General features: G+C 47.0%; 1 protein-coding gene across 1 annotated transcript in view; it reads left to right on the top strand.

Annotated features, from left to right (window-relative positions):
- Positions 1 to 12,864: 12,864 nt before the first annotated feature.
- The window catches only part of thbs4b (thrombospondin 4b), a gene marked incomplete at its 5' end in the record, with an annotated part of 59,273 nt that continues 51,480 nt past the window's right edge, over positions 12,865 to 20,657 (top strand). The window contains one exon of the mRNA XM_084325005.1: positions 12,865 to 12,936. Coding sequence (XP_084181131.1) covers positions 12,865 to 12,936 — 72 coding nt within the window. The remainder of the gene's footprint in view (positions 12,937 to 20,657) is intronic.

Genomic DNA, 20,657 nt, shown 5'->3' with positions numbered 1-20,657 from the left:
ATTGTACCCCTCAGTTACAATTGGTCCTTCGAGCCGGAGGGTAACTAGTGTAATATTAATATAGTGTTATTAATATTGAAATGGCCTATGATGAACACTCCACGAAACGGTCCTCCTAACGTAGAACGCCCGCAGCGCAGACGACAGCCACCTCAGTACTTAGAGGATTACGCTGTCAGTCAACTACCTAGCCTTCTACAAACGGTAAACGCGGTAAAAGTAGAAAGTAAAATTATGTCTGACCTTAACGACCAGGTTTCCCCGACCACAGAGGCCCTAGTGGGTTCTAATGTAACTGACCAAGCTCACGGTGGGGACCAGGAGGGAGCTGACATGCCTTTACCCCCCGCCAATACCGAGGAAGTAGTCCCCGACCAGCCCCGGGAGGAAGACAACCCTACAGAGAGAGAACTCTGCACGGAAGAAGAGGAGGAGAGCGCCGAGGAAATAGAGCTCCAGGACTCCCCCACGAGCGGCTCACCCAGGAGCGGCTCACCTCTACAACCGTCTTCCCCCAGCGAAGCGGAGAGGATGCTACAACAGGCGTTCCTCGTCAGCCTGACAGCCTCTACCGAACGCGATCGACTTCAGGGTGAACGCGATCGACTTCAGGGCGAACGCGATCGACTCCAAGCACAGATGCTTATCGAGCGCGAACAACTCCAAGCGCAGCAACGGAGCGAAGAAGAGCGCATACGCCTGGAGATGAGACGCCTTCAGACGGAAGAGAATATGGCAAGAGACCGGGCCGACGCACAGCACGCCGCTGCCGGTGCCCAAAGAGAAGCAGATCTCACCAAGCGCGAAGCCGAGCGCGACAAGTTACAAGTGCAGCTAATGGAGCAGCTGATCCTCAAGGCAACACCCTCTCCCTCCGCCAGGGGTTCAAGGAACTCGTCGAGACAACAGTCAAGGGCAGCGTCTCCTAACCGAGCAAGCGACCCTGAACTTGACCAACAGACCAAGCCTATACCCCCCGCAGACCCCCTTCCCAGACCGGTCCAAGCGAGACCCAGCTACAAGGAAGGAGCGGCATACACTGCGGAGAAGCTAAATAAACGACTACAGGATCTAGAGGACCTGATAGAAGAAGAAGAGGGAGAGGAGGAGAATCAAGCCCGACGACAGTACAGTACTCCACCGGACCAGGAGGTCCAGTACAGCCCAGGCTATACCCCCGCGGCGCTGCACTACAGACCCCTGACTCTATTCACGGGTGAGCACGACGCACAACCAGCCCCGAGGAATAGCACCTGGACCAGCGGGCCATGGTACCCTGTCGGTACCAGCCCACAGAGAGGCGCAAGAGGAGACTCGCCTAGGAGGTCTCTCCCCCAACGCTCGCCGATGTATCAGCCATCCACGGCGTCATACATTGCCACGCCGTCGTTCCCAGACTTCACCTATGAGAATCGAGCACAGTACATGGAGCTCCGGATGTGCTTAGAGACAATGATGGTGGATGTCGCTGATGAACGTCACAAGTATGCAATATTACTGAAGCACCTGAAAGTACCGCGAGCGCACAATATAGCGCTAGCCTATGCCACCTCTACGACCCCATACACCGCGGCCCTAGCAGCGCTGGACCAGAGATATGGACGTATATGGGATTACGTAATCCAAGAGATAAGGCATATTGATCGCCTACCCCCAGCAACAGACAATCGCTCATTAGACGACCTGTCAATCAAAGTGCAGTCCCTGGTAGGGATGCTGGGAGCGCAACGGGAAAAGGGCATGCATGAGCTATACGCCAACTCTAACGTCGAGAGGATTTTGGAGAAGCTGCCACCCGCAAGACAAGAGCGTTTTAGGCGGCAGAGAGACCACCGGGATCCTAACGGCCCCGAACCATCCCTCCTTGATCTAGCCGACTTCCTGGCGAGAGAAGTCAGCAGCTTACGACTGGATACGTTCGGGCGGAGCACGCCAAGCTCCAGAGAGGGACCCAGGAGAATAAATGATAGAAGAAGATCGGTGACTGTCATGCACCAATCAGAGTCAGTACCGAGCAGTAAGAGCCACAGCACCCCCTCGAGAAAAGATAAGTGGAAGATGGTGTGCCCCTACTGTGAGAAAGAACACTGGCTGTCACAATGTGACCTGCTCACAAAGATGAATGCAGAAGAAGTGAGTCAATGGATAAAGTCCAACAGGCGCTGTTACCGATGTGCGCGCAGTCACATGGCAGCCGAATGCCGCCTAAAGAAAAGGTGCAGTCGGTGTGACGGAGCCCATCTAGATATACTACACGACAGTAACAGAAGAAGGCCTACACCTGCACCATCGAGCGGCACCAAGGCAAGTGTCATGTACATTGACCCCGCCAGCAGCAGCGGCGCCCAAGTGCTCTTAAAGGTAGTCCGTGTGACATTGAGCTACCAAGATAAAGTCATGGACACTTACGCCGTCCTTGATGACGGGTCAGAGAAGACCCTTCTGCTCGCGTCCGCTGCGGCCCAGCTGGGACTGCGGGGGAGCGAGAACCAAATGACGATTCGGACGATAAGAAGAGATTTAAAGACGATAAAAGGCGAGAATGTCTCCTTCACTATCGCAGCAAGCGGGCAGCCAGAGCGACGGTATAGGATTACAAATGCTTTCACCAGCCAAGAAATAGGACTATCGCAGTACACCTACCCCATCGCCAAGCTGATGGATAAATATGTGCACCTGCGTCAACTACCTATCCCGCTCATAGACGGCGCCACCCCGACCCTGCTGATAGGCTCCGACCATGCAGACCTCATCGTCCCGATAGACCGGGTCCATACAGGACCCCGAGGCTGTCCTGCAGCAGTCGAGACCCGCCTAGGGTGGACACTACAAGGCCCCCTCGCTAAATCTCTCAACCGAACAGCAGCCACTAGCTGCCTCCACTCCAGAGCGACAGAAGGAGACACCACACTCCTGCAGCATGTCGAGAAGAAAATTGACTGGCGACGTCGTGCGCTGCTCCGCGCCTCCCTGATCAAAGACGGCTTTGATCTCCGGCAGCGGGCCAGCAGCGACCCCCCAGTATTGCGCAACCTCAACCCAGAGGTCGCAGAGGACCCAGCAGCAGATGAAGAGGTCCGACACAGTGTGAAGAACAGTTTCTACGTGGACAACTGTTTACAAAGCGTTTCGACTCAAGAAGAAGCCGAGGCTCTCCTAATCAAGCTACGCGCCTCCCTGATCAAAGGCGGCTTTGATCTCAGGCAGTGGGCCAGCAGTGACCCGCACGTATTGCGCAGCCTCTCCCCCGCGGACAAGGCTGCCAGCAGCGAGACCTGGATGGCGACCATCCCAGGAGAAGCCCAAGAAATGACACTAGGACTAGTCTGGCGCTTCAAAACAGACTCGCTCCACTATAGACACAAACCCCTGACTCCAGAGCAGGGAAGGTCGACGGCGACACCGACCACCAGACGGAGTGTGTACAGAACACTCGCCAGACAATATGACCCGTTGGGATGTATTCTACCTTACACCACCAGGGCAAAGATGATTGTACGAGCACTATGGGACAAGGACCAGGGCTGGGACGACCCAATACCCGCACACCTTGCCTCCACATGGAGAGAGTGGGAGACGGAACTCCGCTCACTCCCAGGCGTCAATATACGCCGCAGCTACTTCCCATCCACAGTGAGGCCAGAGACATGCAAGATGGATCTACACGTCTTCAGCGACGCCTCCGAAGTAGCCTATGGATCGGTGGCCTACTTGCGTGCCCAAGAGAAGGGAGGAGAGATACACACCGCTTTCATCCTGGCTCGCTCAAGAATAGCCCCACGAAAGCAACAATCTATCCCGCGTCTAGAGCTCTGCGCAGCCCTAGCAGGAGCGCATCTAGCCACGTTAATCCAACGTGAACTCACCATTCCGGTGCACAGAACAATCTTGTGGTCAGACTCCACGACAGTACTCACATGGATCAAGTCTGATTCATGCAGATACAAAGTCTTTGTGGGAGTCAGAGTCACCGAGATTCAAGAGTTAACAGAAGCAGCGAGCTGGCGGTATGTGGACACCAAACACAACCCAGCTGACGTCATCACCCGGGGAATGTCCCTGGATGACCTCACCCGTCGCAACATCTACAGTGACGGACCAGAATTCCTCAAGCTCCCGGAAGAAGAGTGGCCTACGCCCACCCCACGGGAAGCAAGTAAAGAGGAGGCTGAGAACAAGAAACCTATGTTCTGTGGACTGAGCACAGTCGCCTCCACAGACCCCAACATAGATGACTGCATTACCCTACAGAGTGCGCAGCTAAAGACATTCCTGTGGCACCACCCAGAGATTCAGTCTACCACTGACATTTCAGCAGCTGACTACGAAGAAGCAGAACTTCTTCTACTACAACGAGCCCAGAGAGACTCGTTCCCTGATGAGCTAGACTGTCTACAGGGAGGAAAGCCCGTCCCATCAGACAGCAGACTGCTCCACCTGGCACCCGAGAGTGACGCCCATAATCTCATCAGAGTGGGTGGTCGCCTGCGGAGAGCCCCCGATCTACCGGATGACATTAAGTACCCGATAGTCTTGAACAGCCGACACAAGGTCACAGAGCTGATCATAAAGAAATACGACGAGGATGTACACCTCGCAGGAGCAGAGAGAGTCTTCGCGGAGATCAGACGTCGCTATTGGATACTTCAAGGAAGAGAAGCGGTGCAACGCTTCCAGCGAACCTGTCTAGACTGCCGAAAGTGGCGCGCGCAGCCCAGCATACCACGGATGGCTGACCTACCCCCCTGTCGCCTCCGACTCGGCGACAAGCCATTCCACTCCACAGGTATGGACTGTTTTGGCCCGTTGTATATAAAGAGAGGAAGAGGAACCGAGAAGCGGTGGGGTATTGTATTCAAATGCATGACCACCAGAGCGATCCATATCGAACTCCTTCCGACCATGAGCACAGACTCATTCCTTATGGCCTTCCGAAGATTCACATCACGGAAAGGAAAACCGTCTACATTGTTGTCTGATCACGGGACAAACTTCAAAGGCGGAGAAAGAGAGCTGAGAGAGAGCTTCCAAGCTATGGGCCCAGAACTTAAGACCCACCTCGCTCCATCCCAGATTGACTTCCAGTTTAATCCCCCGAACGCACCCCACTTCGGTGGAACCTGGGAACGAGAAGTACGTTCTATAAAGACAGCCCTGTACGCCGTGCTTGGGGCCCAGACTGTGGCGGAGGAAGTCCTAATGACAGTCCTCACGGAGATCGAGGGAGTATTGAACTCCAAGCCCCTCGGTTACGTCTCAAGTGATGTAGCAGATGTCGACCCAGTCACCCCCAACACACTCTTAATGGGGCGGCTGGACCCCGCGCTACCCCAGACAATGTACAGGCCTGAAGAAGCGAACGGCCGAAGAATGTGGAGGTACAGTCAAGTGCTAGCTGACAAGTTTTGGAGCAGCTTCCTACTCCACTACCTACCGTCTCTACAGACCCGCCAGAAGTGGGTAAAAGAGAGAGACAATTTGACAGAAGGAACAGTCGTCATGATTATCGACCAGTCACTACCCAGAGCTATGTGGCCGGCTGGCCGCGTAAGCAAAGTGATCACCGGTGCCGATGGCAAGGTCCGAGCAGCTGAAGTGCTCGTCCAAGGGCGAACTTACACACGACCCGTGGCGAGGCTAATAGAACTGCCCAGACTCCCAGACACTATCGATGATGACCATGACCCCATGACTTTGTGAGTTGACTGACCCTTACAGCGGACCTTGAGTGGTAGACAGTGCGGTTAATCTGTCTCTGCTTAGCTAATTAGGTAGGACTAATTAGGGGGCGGCTGTTGTGAAGGATCAGATTAAACCGAATATATATATTTATTTATGGATATATATTTAATAGTATTTGTATATCGTTTGATATCCCCTGTATATTCCTTGTACAATATGCACTGAATATCCCTTTAGTCTACTAACAGCCCATAATAGTTTCATTCTACCATTGGACGAGAACCTGGCGCCAGCAGCCATGCCCCTTGGTTCAAGTTCAATCGTGCCGACCAACATGTCGTGGCAAGCCCGGTCCCGCGTAGGAATACGTCTGGCGAAATACGAATGGTACTATTTGTTCACAGCGCATATATATATGGCGCAAGTAAAGTAGAACTTCCTTTTAGTCCATTAGTTCTTTACCCTCCAACTAAGTAACAGACGCAAAGCCTCACCCACGACGCACGTGTGGTGCAGTAAGGCCTACTTGGCCTCAGAATAGGCATTGAGATATCGTGTGGATTAATAGTTGAATTGTCATAGTTTGGCACTATACCGTCGAGTTGGACGTATTTCTATTAAGCTAATAATAGTCTACTATGTATGGTGCATCGTTCGGTTAGAGTTATAAAGTGAGCAGTACCCCCCATCGTTCCTGTCCAATCTTTCGCCGTCGACTAAAGACGCACTTCTTAAACCATTATCTGAAATGAAAAAAATATAAAATCTAACCCTAACTAACCTTAGGCCTTGTCCAGACGAAAATGATTTTGATCTTTTTCGTTTTCATTCATTTTTCATTTAAAAAAAGGTTTCCGTAAAAACTAAAACGTCTCAAGAAATAAGTGTGTGCCAGGGGTGGCGGCTGTGTGGCGCAACGGACATTGCGCTCGTCACCAACGCAAGAGACACCGGGTTCGAATCCAGCTGTCGGCGTTGCCTCCGGCTTGGGCCGGCCGTCATACTAACTCAATTGGCAGAGTTAGCGGATGGAAGTCGATGGGTGGTAATCTGGATGTTGTGGACAGCGACTCCTACAGGTCGTTGGGGGACGCCTGCACAGCAGAGACAGGAAATGGCGGGGGTAGTGTGAGCCTCCCACACGTTACACCTTGCCAATGAGAGTCCGCGCTGGCAGGTGAAAAGATGTGACAGGCTGCCTCCTGGTGTATCGGAGGGGACACGTGATGCAAGGCTTCTATCCTCCCTACAACCGGCCAGTGGGGGGCATATGCGAGCAACGTTCAAGACAGGGGAGGGGAGAATTGGCACAGCGAAATTGGGATGGGAGAAAAAATAGAAAAAGGAGAAAAAGTGGAAAAAATCTTTTTTATAAGTGCGTGCCACAAATTTACAAAATAAATGTCTTTCCTGTTTTAGACGTCGATCTTTTATTTTGAAAACCCCCGACCGGAAGTGTTATCGTTGTCTGTTATCGTCCGGTTCTGTGATTTTGAGCTAACATAACGTTAGTTTCCAAAGGAGTGGAGAGAGAGACCGCGGCTCAAACTACCTGTTTTGTATTAAAGTAATTGATTGATGTTTAACTTGTCCCAGTGTCCACTGTCTAGTCATTTAGACTAGCAAACGTTGTCTGTATTTAACGTTACCTCAGGATACCACTGTCTATTGTATTTAGTTGGTTAGCTATTTAGCTAATGTTGATAGCATTTTGAATAGCATCAACGCTAGCTGGCTGGCTACAGCTCAACACCAGCCATGGGAATACTATTTACTAAATTATGGAGGCTTTTTAATCGTCAAGGTAAGAGAGGATTTGTCATGATCAACTGAAGGCGTATGCTATGGAACAATTATGTGCTTGGCTACTACTTGGGTTTTCAGAAAAAGGCCAGCTATGTGACGCTAATCTCTAGCTAGTATCGTGTATTGCATCCTACCCTCTCTCCAGTGTGTGTGTGTGTGTGTGTGTGTGTTTCTGTCTCAGAACAGGAGTTTTTTTTTCAGTCTAGTATTAGGCCATGGTTACACTGGGGAAAAACAGCAACGTTGTATTTTTGAATGATTACGTTTGCATGTCCAAGTTAAAAGGAAACGCCGTTTCAATGCTGACGCGGCAATGCTGAAAGGGTGTTTTCGTTTTGGAAACTCGTCGACAACAGTGCCATGTAATTTGCGCAAGCCGGATACGGAGCCGTTCTTGCCCAACGCCCATGCGCAGTAGTAAACACAGACGCCAAATTCTCCCCTGGCTGGACCTATACAGGATATCAGCTGCGTCCTCCTCAGATTGCCTGTAACTGCGGCTAAACTAAGATCATGTGTTGTCAAGTTATTGTTATAAGGAACCCAGTCCAAACTACAACAGTCTGCATCCCCTTAACAATTGTTTGTATTGAGCCGTATTGTATTGTACCCATTCTGCAATCTGTTAAATAACGTTTTCATCCATTCATTACTAGGTTAATGTACGATAGCCACAATGCTATACTGTTATAATGGCATATCCCAATAAATTTGTTAGCACGTAAGCTAACAAAATCGGCGATCTTTTTGTGAAACTAAACTCCGCTCTTGGTGGTCAATTGTGTTGATGTTAGTTTTGTTTCATCAACAAATCATCAAAAAATGAGGCAGAAAGAACACACAGTGAATGTATCAGTTTTTGTTTATTGCACTTTGTTTCTTGCTGAAAAATAAATGCTATGTTGCTAAATGGCTCATGCGAGGTATTTAACACTTTGAATGCCCAGCAGGGGGCGCACATTTAGTGCTTGAATGCCCACATCCACTTCAATGTTAGCATTAATATCGCCTAATCTATGTTTTAAATTATGGCTATGTGTCTAATCTGCCCGTCGCATTATCTATTTCCAGTCAACCTATTTCCAGTCAACATTGTCAAAGCAGATTGTTTTTTTATCGGTTCATTTCCGTTTCATAGCATTTAGAAAACCCCTTGTTTTCACGAAAAAAAAGAGGATTCCATGATAATCGCCCCGTACTGTAATATTCTAGAACGTTGTCATTTGTCGGCCTATTTATGAATCGTTTTCAAATAAACGCTAGATTATCGATAGTATATGTGTACGTGTGCACGCTAGTGACGCGCGCTGAAAATCGATTATCTCAGTTCCTGATCGCTCTTAGAGTCAAACAGCCATATCACAAAAAAGAAAAAGCTTATATCTCCGTGAAAACGGGTCTGATTATCCTAATACTGGTAAAATAGATTCCTTACCTGAGATCAGATGGTATCCAAATGGATTATTCCAATTCCTGATTGCCATTCCGAAAATCGATAATTTTATTGATCCACCGCGTATACTGTAAAAACACATAATCCCCGCTGCTCTGAGGGTCCAGCATGAAGCTGATCGACCCCGGTTACATGAGTGAGAAGTAAAATGTGGAGTCCGGGTCTTTTTTTCTCATGCCTTTTCATTGAGTCCAATCCAAAAGGGTGAATTACCATCTGGGAGACGATAGGGGTGTTTTTTTCACATCTGAGCGCCTGGGGTGGCTGATTTTCCAACGGTAGACTCGGTTGATGAAATATGAATTCAGATCGCTAATAAAAAAAAATACGAGAAAAAACGAATATTCTCGTTATGGGCATTCAACCCGCGGGGGGTAAACCCGAGAAAACTCGGGTTGGGCATCCAAAGTGTTAAAGATGGTGGCTTTCTGAGATTTTGAGCAGGATGTGGAGTGACTCGTTCAACCTTTCTGATTGGTTGAAAATGGCCTTCATGTTTGACCTTGAAACTTGAACTACATCGCCACCTACTGCTTTGGCATTGTACTACATGTATATACATCACTCGGTGGTCACGAGACAAAACGACATCTAACTTAACTCTAACTTGCCTGCCAATACGCAGCATTCTGAAAAGCTAAATGAAACAAATCGTTCTGGCCCTAATGTAACCGCAGCCTTAGTATTGGTGTTACAGCACGCTGCCACTCAACTTATGCACTCTGTACGATGCCATTGTTGTTGTGATGTGGAAGTTTGCACACGCGGGGTAAGGGAGAGGTGGGCTATCGCGTCAACGGTTCAGGAAAAGACTTGTATCGCTTGTAAAGACGGCGACGCAAGGGGGGCGTCTTCAGAATTCCGCACTCTGGGAGCCGGTTTCAGAAAGTAGCGTCTTCAGGCTGCCAGAACGCAGTTCCGTGTGGATGAAAGGTGCGTACGATCAAATACTTTGACTGATACGACCGAAATCGGTTTTGTCTGGACATGGCCTAATGCACTTGTCCTAATATACTAACCTACACTGTAGCACTCAACACTTTGATGAACATTGTTACTCAGCTGATAGATCTGTGCCCTTCCTGATGACTTGTCGTACAGAACTTGTAAGTCACTCAGCTAAATGACTAAATGTAAATGTTATGAATATGTCCTGGTTATGAGTGGTTATGAATATGTCCTTGTTAAACTTATGAGTGGTTATGAATATGCCCTGGTTATGAATATGAATATGTCCTGGTTATGAGTGGTTTTGAATATGTCCTGTTTATGAGTGGTTATGAATATGTCCTGGTATGAGTGGAGAGTGGTTGTCCTGTTCACTGTTGACTACAGTGAGGGGGGTATGTGTCCTCCTCTTCACTGTGGGTCCAGACAGGCCCATGTTTTTGCCCAACAACATCTCTGATGTACTGGCCTACATCATGCATGCAGTCCTCCAGGGCTATACGTGTCAGGAAGTCTCTTGTGCTAAACTGGCTTACTGAGATACAAACAGATGAGTCATGCAATCCGTTTACACAGTAGAAGAAGAAACACAAGTGGCAACGATGACGATTTAAAACTATAGCAGTGCTTTTCTCTGCCCGACATCCCCTTATAGATAGCTGCCGGAGATCTGCCTCTCTGGTTAATAATGGCATTCTGTCAACAGGAGGGACTGTGATAAGCCCATAACTCCACACAGAATAAGTAAGCAAACTTAAACGAGCGGGCCGTTGCTCTCATCATTCATTGTTGCATTTGAATGTGGTGTTTTGATGATGAATAAGAAAAGGTGGATTGTACATTAATCTTCAAACTGGAAATGGTAACAACAGATGAGGTACTCAAAAAACTGAGCGCCCTCCAACCTAACAAGGCCACTGGCCATGACAACATCCCCTCCAAATTCCTCAGATACTCAGCAGCCGCCATCACCCCAGTCATCACACACATAATAAACCTCTCCATAAAACAGTGACACGTCATTGCTGCACAAAAAGGGCAACAAATTAGACCCAGGCAACTACCGCCCTGTTTCTATTCTTACCTCCATCTCGAAAGTCATGGAAAAAATAGTCTACAAACAGGTCGAAAAATACCTAGCGGAAAAAATCTAATCTACGAATTCCAATCTGGCTTCAGAACATCCCACTCCACTGACATATGCCTTCTCTATTTGAACGACCACATCAAACAAGAGGTGGATGCGGGCAAATACTGCTGCATGGTCATGCTGGACAAAAGGCCTTCGACACTGTCAATCACTCCATTCTGATTGACAAGCTAAAAGCAATTGGTTTTGATAGTCTATCAGTGAGCTGGATGCAATCCTACCTGGAGGGGAGATAACAGATGGTGGAGGTAAACGCCGGTACCCTATCCCCCCCCCCCCTCCCTCCCAGTGAGCTGTGGTGTTCCACAAGGAAGCATACTAGGACCGCTACTGTTCCAAATGTATGCAAATGACATGTCGTCAGCTTGTGACTGCAACTTGTTCTTGTTTGCGGACGACTCAGCCCTGCTGGTCTCTGACATGAACAAGTTACAGGTTTAAAACCCCTCAGCTCAGAACTCGAATAATCTGCACCTGGCTCGCTGATAACAAACTATCATTACACCTGGGAAAAACAAGAGTCCATTCTCTTCGGATCAAATAACAAACTCAGCAAGACCGACGGCTTCTCAGTTACAGTGGGTGACAATATTGTCACAAGGAAAGATGAAATTACATACCTAGGTTCCATCCTAGAGGCAAATCTTTCCTGTGACAAAATGGCATCCAATGTAATCAAAAAAGTCAACCAACGAACTAGATTCTTGTAGCGGATCTCCTCTCTGGTAAACAAGAATAATACCCTGAAGACTCTGGCAGGAGCACTCATTCAAGGGTACTACGACTATGCTTGCAACTCATGGTACCAAAGCACCTCAAAGGCGCTAAAACAAGATTACAAACATCACAAAACAAACTGGTCAGACTACTACTTGACCTTACTCCTAGAACCCACCTCACCCCTGCCCACTTTGACTATCTAGGATGGCTTAGAGTAGACAACAGAGTACAGCAACTTGCAATGGGCCTGGTCTACAAGATACACTACACGACTAAGGTACCCATGTACATGTCAAAATACTTCCCAAAGGTCAGTGAATACCACAACCACAACACCAGAGGGAGCTCCACAAATCATGTTAAACCCAGATTCGGCTCAAACAAGGGACGAAACACGTTTCGCAATTATGCCACATCAATGTGGAACGCCCTACCCACAGCTGTAAAGGAATGTGAATCACTACCCACTTTCAAAACCACTCTCAAAGAGCACCTACGGGAGACTGCAATTCGAAACTGGCCCCTGTAAATGTACAGTAAATGTCCTAACCCAATAATACACAAGACCCTCTTCTTGGGACCAAGTAAGGTTTTCTCGATATTCCAATGTACAGTTTTGCTTGTACAGCTGTACAGTTTCCCCAACCCCACCTACCCAACCCCACCCCGCCTACCCAACCCAACCACCTCCAATGTACAGTCCCCACCCCACCTACCCAACCCCAAAATGTATCTGTAGCAGTACTGTCTATGTGTATGTCATGATATGATGAATTGAAAATGGGGGACCCTGATGTAAACAAGACGAAAGTCTTTCTCTGGTCTGCATCCCCTTAACAATTGTGTGTATTGAGCTGTACTGTATTGTACCCATTCTGCAATCTGTTAATAAAGTTATCAATCAATCAATCAATCTGTGTGATATGAAGTTATATATAATTTAACAGAGAGAGAGAGAGAGAGAGAGAGAGAGAGAGAGAGAGAGAGAGAGAGAGAGAGAGAGAGAGAGAGAGAGAACCGACAAATCAATAATAATGCTGGACCTGCGTCATCGTACAATATTTATATCCCACAATCCCTTACCGTTGAGCCCGTCCTCAAAGACATGTTTGGATGGTCGGGGACTGAGTGGCCGGAGGTCGGGGAGATGCTGACACTGACCGGCGAGGACGAGCAGGTGGAAATAGTTGTCTGCCCCCTATATGAACGCCCTTCGCGTGTGTTGTAGACATGTATACACTGGTCAGCGACGCTGCGGTAATCCTCCCTCTCCACGTGTTAAAGCGGAGAGGTAAACGTAAACAAAATGAATGAATGAATGAAAACTTTATTTAACAGATTGCAGAATGGGTACAATACAGTACGGCTCAATACACACGTTAAGGGGATGCAGACCAGAGAAAGACGTTTGTCTTGTTTACATCAGGGTCCCCCGTTTTCAATTCATAGTGACATTTATGACATACACATGACACAACATATTGTATAAAACACGTTGGAGTTTAGCAGTTTAGAATCCACAACAACAACAAGCAGGTTGATAACTACTGTAAATAACAAAAAAAATAATCTTAATTACAGAATAATTGGACAGTGCAGAGCGAGCGTTGTGTTGTGTCTCACGGTGTGAGTTCAAAGGGCCTTGCTCATTTTAATTACATTACATTGTATTATTATTTATAGCTGGACAACATCTCGGACCTTGTTATACGAGTTGGTTCTCGTTACACTCCCGTTTATTCATTCCTGATGATGAGCCCCCCGGACAATGACGCATCTATTCAGTGTAACATTTCATTAGGAGGAAGCTTGGCAACTATAGTGACATCAGCAGTCCTTCATGCATGATGCATGCACCACGGACTCGAGCTACATTGTACAGTATACTATCTGCTATTCATTAAGATAAATCACGAGACGACCCCCTTACAAATATCGAATGCAGACTATCGGAGTAATAATGACCAAACCACTATTTGGGATATTAGTAATTTAATGTTACACGATCTGACCTAATACCTGTACACAGGCAACATTGCCACCTGGTGGTATGAACTGTTGAAGATGACCACATTCTACTTTAGATTTAATCTCCAGACCAAAACTAAAACTGTAATTATAGAGGTTAGGTGGCTGCATGGCTGGTGAGTTATAGGGTGATCGTCAGTGTCAGATTCTGATACATTAAACTTGTTTGGTTGATCACTCTCTCCCTCTACCATATATATACATTTATATTTACAGCATATATAAGGTGTAAAGGTCAGTGAATACCACGACCACAACACCAGAGGGAGTTCCACAAATCATGTCCAACCCAGATTCGGCTCAAACAAGGGACTAAACACGTTTAGCAATTATGCCACAACAATGTGGAACGCCCTACCCACAGCCGTAAAAATAATGTGAATCCCACCTTCCAAAACCCACTCTAAAAAAAAAGCACCTACGGGAGGCCGCAATTCGAAACTGGCCCCGGTAAATGTCCACCCCCCCCCCCCCCCCCCCCCCCATGTACAGTTTCCTCCCCCTCAAAAGTATATATTCTCTTTTAGAAACTGTCTGTCGGTAAATAAACAGTACTGTATATTTGTATATCTTGTATGTCATAAATGTATGGATGTAACAGTACTGTATATCTGTATGTCGTGTACTGTATGTCATAAATGTTATGAATTGAAAATGGGGGACCCTGATGTAAACAAGACGAAATTATTTCTCTGGTTTGCATCCCCTTAACAATTGTGTGTATTGAGCCGTACTGTATTGTACCCATTCTGCAATCTGTTCATACAATTTTCAATCAATCAATCAATACATATCTGTCTGAATATACCTGCATATAATCATTCTATATACCTTATGTATACACCTGCATATAACCCATAACTCTGTATGATACAGTAGCATGTATAATGATGCTGTATATACCATATATATATATATATATATATTTATTCTTACCGTATATTTATCCATATCTGTCAGTACTACATACCTGCATCCTTTTTACATATGTGGAGATACTATATCTATATCTGTACATATCTATAGTGTCTTTATACCTGTATCACTATTAATACTAAACGCTGTACATACATCTGATCTACAGCACTGATCTATTACTCAATAGTACTAATTTATATATTTTATACCCAGTTTAATCACCTGTACATTGTATATTACTATTGCACTTTACTGTTACATTTGCACTCTGGTTGGATGCCAAACTTATTTTCGTTGTACTGTACTCGTGCCGTATGATGACAATACATTTGAATGTAATCTAATCTAATCTAATGAGGAGACACATCACTCACAAGCAGGCAGTAGGCAGGCTGCAAGGATTGATTGATTGATTTTATTGTGGATTAGAGACATCATCCAAGGGATAAAAACATGATAAAATGCAAGCACTTATTTCCATCATGGTCCCTGGTATTAAAAAACAGGACATACATCAACATAAAACAACATCATAAAACATTAAGATACAATATGCATATACAGTTGAAGATAAAAGAATAATAAATAAATATGCAACCCTCTCTTTCCTATGCCGATAGCCATGATCGTACATGCTTTTTGAAGCCAGTTAACCCGGGGGCCTGTTTAATGCTGCTGGGCAGGCTGTTCCACAGTACTGCAGCTGAGTAAAGAAAGGTCTGCTGGTGGGGGGGGGGGGGCGTTAATACTTTACCCAAGCCAAGGCAGTTGTCCTTCCGCGTTCGGTTTGCGCGCCCCGGTTTGGCCTCTTAGCGCCCAATCGACTATCGCCGTGCATCAGCTTTCAGTTCCACAGCCCAAGTCCTCTATATTAACGGCTCGCTAGTTCTGCCTCTACTAACAGCCTGCATTATCCAATTCATATCAATCGAAATAACGTATCTCTCTATATTAACGGCTAGCCTGCATTATCCAATTCATATCAATCGAAATAACGTATCTCTCTATATTAACGGCTCGCTAGTTCTGCCTCTACTAACAGCCTGCATTATCCAATTCATATCAATCCTCTCTATATTAACGCGATTCCATCAACACAACATAAATGTTCAAAACACGACAAGACCGCTTGCATCACTTCCCCCGGTTCTCGGCACTTATTCTACCAGTAGTGCGGTAGTTGTTCAAGTTTCAAGTTTCTTTAATAGTTGTCATACAGAAGTACAGAATACTTTTGTACAAAATGCTTCTTACTGTTGCGCTCCAGAGACTGTGCATGACAAGATAAGTATGAAATAAAAACATAGTAAAAATTAGAAGAAAAAAAAAAGAGGTCACAGTGTTCAGTTTAGACATATGTACAATGTTCGTAGACGTAGTTACCATACAATATACAATACTGTGCAGTGTACTAATATACAATACTATATAGTGCAAGGCATAAATGGACGAGGTGCAGTTTAGGTACAATTCACAGTAGGTGTACGAGTTGTAGTGCAAATCCTTTATCAATAAATATAAAGTGTAAGTGTGTTTGTGTGATCTAAAGTGTGGAGAGTGGGTGCTGCAGTGTGTTGTTTGTTTGAGTGAGTGTGTGTGTGCGTGTGGGTGTGTGTGCTGTGTGCATTTGATGGTTGTTGCATAGTGATTATTGTTCGTTTAGCGATTATTGTTCGTTTAGCAGCCTGATGGCCTGGGGATAGAAGCTCCTTCTGAGTCTTTCTGTGCTCGCCATAAGACTCCGGTATCGCTTGCCTGACGGCAGCAGTTCAAAGAGGCAGTTGTTCGGGTGGCTCGAGTCCTTAATAATTCTCTTAGCCTTCCCCTTGCACCGCTTGTTGTAAATGTTCTGGAGGGTGGGAAGCCCCCCTCTAATTGTGCGTTCGGCTGAACGTGTCACTCTTTGTAGTCTGCTACGGTCTTGTGCAGTGCTATTCCCAAACCAGGAGGTGATGTTGCCGGTCAGGATGCTCTCTATTGTACATGAGTAGAAGTTCCTAAGGATCTTCTGACTGACTTGGAACTTCCTTAGGCGCCTGAGGAAGTAGAGGCGTTGTCGTGCCTTCTTCACAACACTGTCAATGTGTGTGGTCCATGTCAAGTCCTCGGATATGTGGGCTCCGAGGTACTTGAAACTGTTCACTCTCTCAACTGGTGCCCCGTCGATGCTGAGGGGGCTGTAGTCCTTGACCCCCGACCTCCTGAAGTCCACAATCATCTCTTTTGTTTTGCTGACGTTCAGGGAGAGGCAGTTCTCCTGACACCACTGTGACAGGTTCTCTACCTCTTCCAGGTAGGCCCTTTCGTCGTTGGCAGAGATCAGGCCCACCACTACTGTTGCCACGGTCGGTATTGGGTCTTTGGGTGAATACTTCATTGGCGGGGAAGAAGAACACTGATAGCGGGGTGTGGACCGTCCTGCGAGCCCCAGACCACCGAGACTGTTGTTCATTGACTATAGCTCAGCGTTCAGCACCATAGTCCCCACCAGACTGGTGGACAAGCTGATCGAGCTGGGTCTGAGCTCCGCTCTGAGCGCCTGGATACTGGACTTTCTGAGCGAAAGGCCCCAGGCGGTCAGGGTGGGGGGTCAGACCTCCAACACCATCACCCGGAGCATCGGGTCCCCCCAGGGCTGTGTTCTGAGCCCCCTGCTGTACTCACTATACACACACGACTGTGTGGCCAAGTTCAGCTCCAACTCCATAGTGAAGTTTGCGGACGACACAGTGGTGGTGGAGCTGATCTCGGACAACGACGAGAAGGCCTACCGGGAGGAGGTTGAGGTACTGGAACGCTGGTGCCAGGACAACAGCCTGCTCCTGAACATTGGTAAAACCAAGGAGCTGATCATGGATTTTAGGAGAACACAGCAGGGGGGACACACACCACTGTGGATAAACGGGGCTACCGTGGACAGGGTGAGCAGCTTTAAGTACCTGGGGGTCCACATCTCAGAGGACCTGACATGGACAACACACATAGACTCAGTCGTAAAAAAGGCGAAGCAGCGCCTCTACCACCTGAGACAGTTAAGGAAGTTCAGAGTATCTGGGAAGATACTCCAGTCCTTCTACTCCGGAGCTGTAGAGAGCATCTTGACTGGAAACATCACTGCCTGGTATGGAAACAGCACGGCACAGGACAAGAAGGCCCTACAGAGAGTGGTGCACTCAGCCGAGCGTACCACAGGTATTGCACTACCACCCCTGCAGGTTCTATACAACAAGAGGTGCAAATCCAGAGCCTGCAGAATAATGAAAGACCCACACCACCCAACAACAGCCTGTTCATGCTGCTGAGGTCAGGCAGACGCCTGCGAACCCCAGCTACTAGGACAGAGAGGCTTCGGCTCAGCTTCTTCCCCCAGGCCATCAGAGCCTTGAACACTGAACTCTCCACACACAAGCACACATGAGCACACACACGACACACACACTGTACACGCTCACACACTAGCAGCCACTTTAACATGAGCAAGCACACACTCATGCTGCACACGCCCACACTTATGGCCACTAAGGAAAGGTCACTTTAAAAATAGTATAGTATAACCTGAGATTGTATAAAATAGCAATGTACAGAAAGACCCAGTGCCTCATCCGTAGCTAACAGTGTATGCACTACCACAGGACCTAGCATGTCCTCCATGCTCTGTAAATAACTTATGTACAAATACCGATATGCCCTACTATGTTACTGTTTATTGCACAATGTTGTTTTATTGGATTCTATTATATGTTGTTACTACTGTATTGCACATCGTTGCGGGCAAGACCACCCGCATTTCATTGTATACTTGTATGCCGTGACAAATAAAACTCTTGACTTGACCGCCCCTCGAGCCCCAGACTCTGGGGAGCCTCTGGGGCTCACAGGACGGTGGTCTGCGTCTCACGGGACGGTGGTCTGCGGCTCGCGGGACGGTCCACACTCCGCTATCAGTGTTCTTCTTCCCCGCCAATGAAGTATTCACCCAAAGACCCGTGGCAACAACTACCGCACTACCAGTAGAATAAGTGCCGAGAACCGTGGGAAGTGATGCAAACTTGGCGATAGTAGGGCTAACGCGATTGGGCGCTGAGAGGCCAATCAGGGCGCGCAAACCGAACGCGGAAGGACAACTGCCTTGGGTAAAGTATTCACGTGGTGGGGGGGTAGCTGGATGGCGCAGCGGACATTGCGGTCGTCACCAACGCACGAGACACCGGTATCGAATCCGGCTGTCGGTGTTGCCTCCGGCTTGGGCCGGCCGTCATACTGACTCAATTGGCAGAGTTAGCGGGTGGGAAGTCGATGGGTGGTAATCTCGACGTTGTAAACAGCGACTCCTACAGGTCGGTTGGGGCGCCTGCACAGCAGAGACAGAAAATGGCGGGGGTAGTGTGAGCCTCCCACACGTTACTCCTCGCCAAATGAGAGTCCGCGCTGGCAGGTGAAAAGATGTGACTGGCTGCCTCCACATGTATCGGAGGGGACATGCGATGGGCTTCTATCCTCCCTACAACCGGCCAGTTGGGGGCACACGCGAGCAACGTTAAAGACAGGGGAGGGGAGAATTGGCACGGGTAAATTAGGATGGGAGAACATTTTTAAAAGAGGAGAAAAAGTGGATAAAAAAAAGAAAGGTCTGCTGGCTGTATGTAATGAGTTTGAATCTAAACGGAATTATGTTTGTGTCTTTAACTCTGGTTTCATGGCTATGATTGTTTTTTACATATTGGAAGTAATTTTGAAGGTAGCTTGGCACCTCCCCTTTATAAATCCTATAGACTAGGCATACAGTAGTTTTATCATGGATACTCTTTTTTCCACCCTGAGCCACCCTAGGCTGTTGAAGTGGGGCTGATACCAGGAAGATACCAGGGGTTGAGAGTGAAGCAACCTGCTGCTATGGAGCTGCTATCTTGTCCAAAAAGACCCTGAGCATCAGAAACCATCAGAAATACTTCCATCTCCTCATCCATTTATTATGTTGCTATGATGCTAATTCAGAAAACGCTATAGAATGTTAATGTCAGGAGTAAAAAAAAAATAGTCAGCAGATGTATCATGATTTGTTATCTGATTTGATTTGATTTGATGTTTTTTATTTTCTTGTCTTACATACAGGTGTATGCCCAGCCCATATGGGCTTACAAGACACATAAATAATAAGTATATAATAGTATACTTGATAAATCATGACATATAGACCAAGATGGCCACAAGAAAAAGAAAATACAATAAAACATAATATAACACAAGCTGTAAGCAATGTATGTAAACAAAGAAACAAGAGGAATTCATATACAATTATATAGGATATAGTGTGTTTTGTCTCAAGTGCCATGCTTTCTCCAAAAATCCTGCAAAACTGAAGATGTCCTCCACAAAAAAACAACTCAACATACAACTCTCAGACTGCCAAAACAAATCCGGATTTACAATTTGAATTTTCACAAATAAATCATTATTATTATCAAATTATCACTGTTTTAGTGCACCCTCTCTGAGCACAGCCAACTCTCAGTATGTTGAGGGGGCGTGTCCCTCTGTTGATTGAAAGGAGACGTTAGTATCACAACGACATGAAGCTTTCAAATATAAAGAAATTAATGGGACCAGTATGATTGGTTGCTATGGGAGATTAACATTGGCTAACGCTGTGCGCTTGTATGCTTTCTACAACGGAGTTCGGCGTTTCATTTCTGGTCATGTGACATGTACGCCCAATCGTGGGACCGCCCAAGTGTCTACACTGGTTAAGCTTAGGCGCTCTTTCGAAGTTGGTTAAGGTTAGAGTTTGTATTAGAGCATGGCGATAGATTCTTTCGGCGGTTAAGCTTAGGCACTCTTTCGAAGTTGGTTAAGGTTAGAGTTTGTCTTAGAGCATGGCGATAGAACGCCAGGTGCTTTGCAGGCTGTTCGACGCGGAAATGGGCAAGTGGCCAATCAGATTTGCAAATCGCC

The sequence above is a fragment of the Notolepis coatsorum genome, assembly GCF_963971535.1.
Source record: "Notolepis coatsorum genome assembly, chromosome: 11".
NCBI lineage: Eukaryota > Metazoa > Chordata > Actinopteri > Aulopiformes > Paralepididae > Notolepis > Notolepis coatsorum.
Note: the sequence above shows the minus strand (reverse complement) of the source record. Positions and strands in the feature narration are given on the sequence as shown.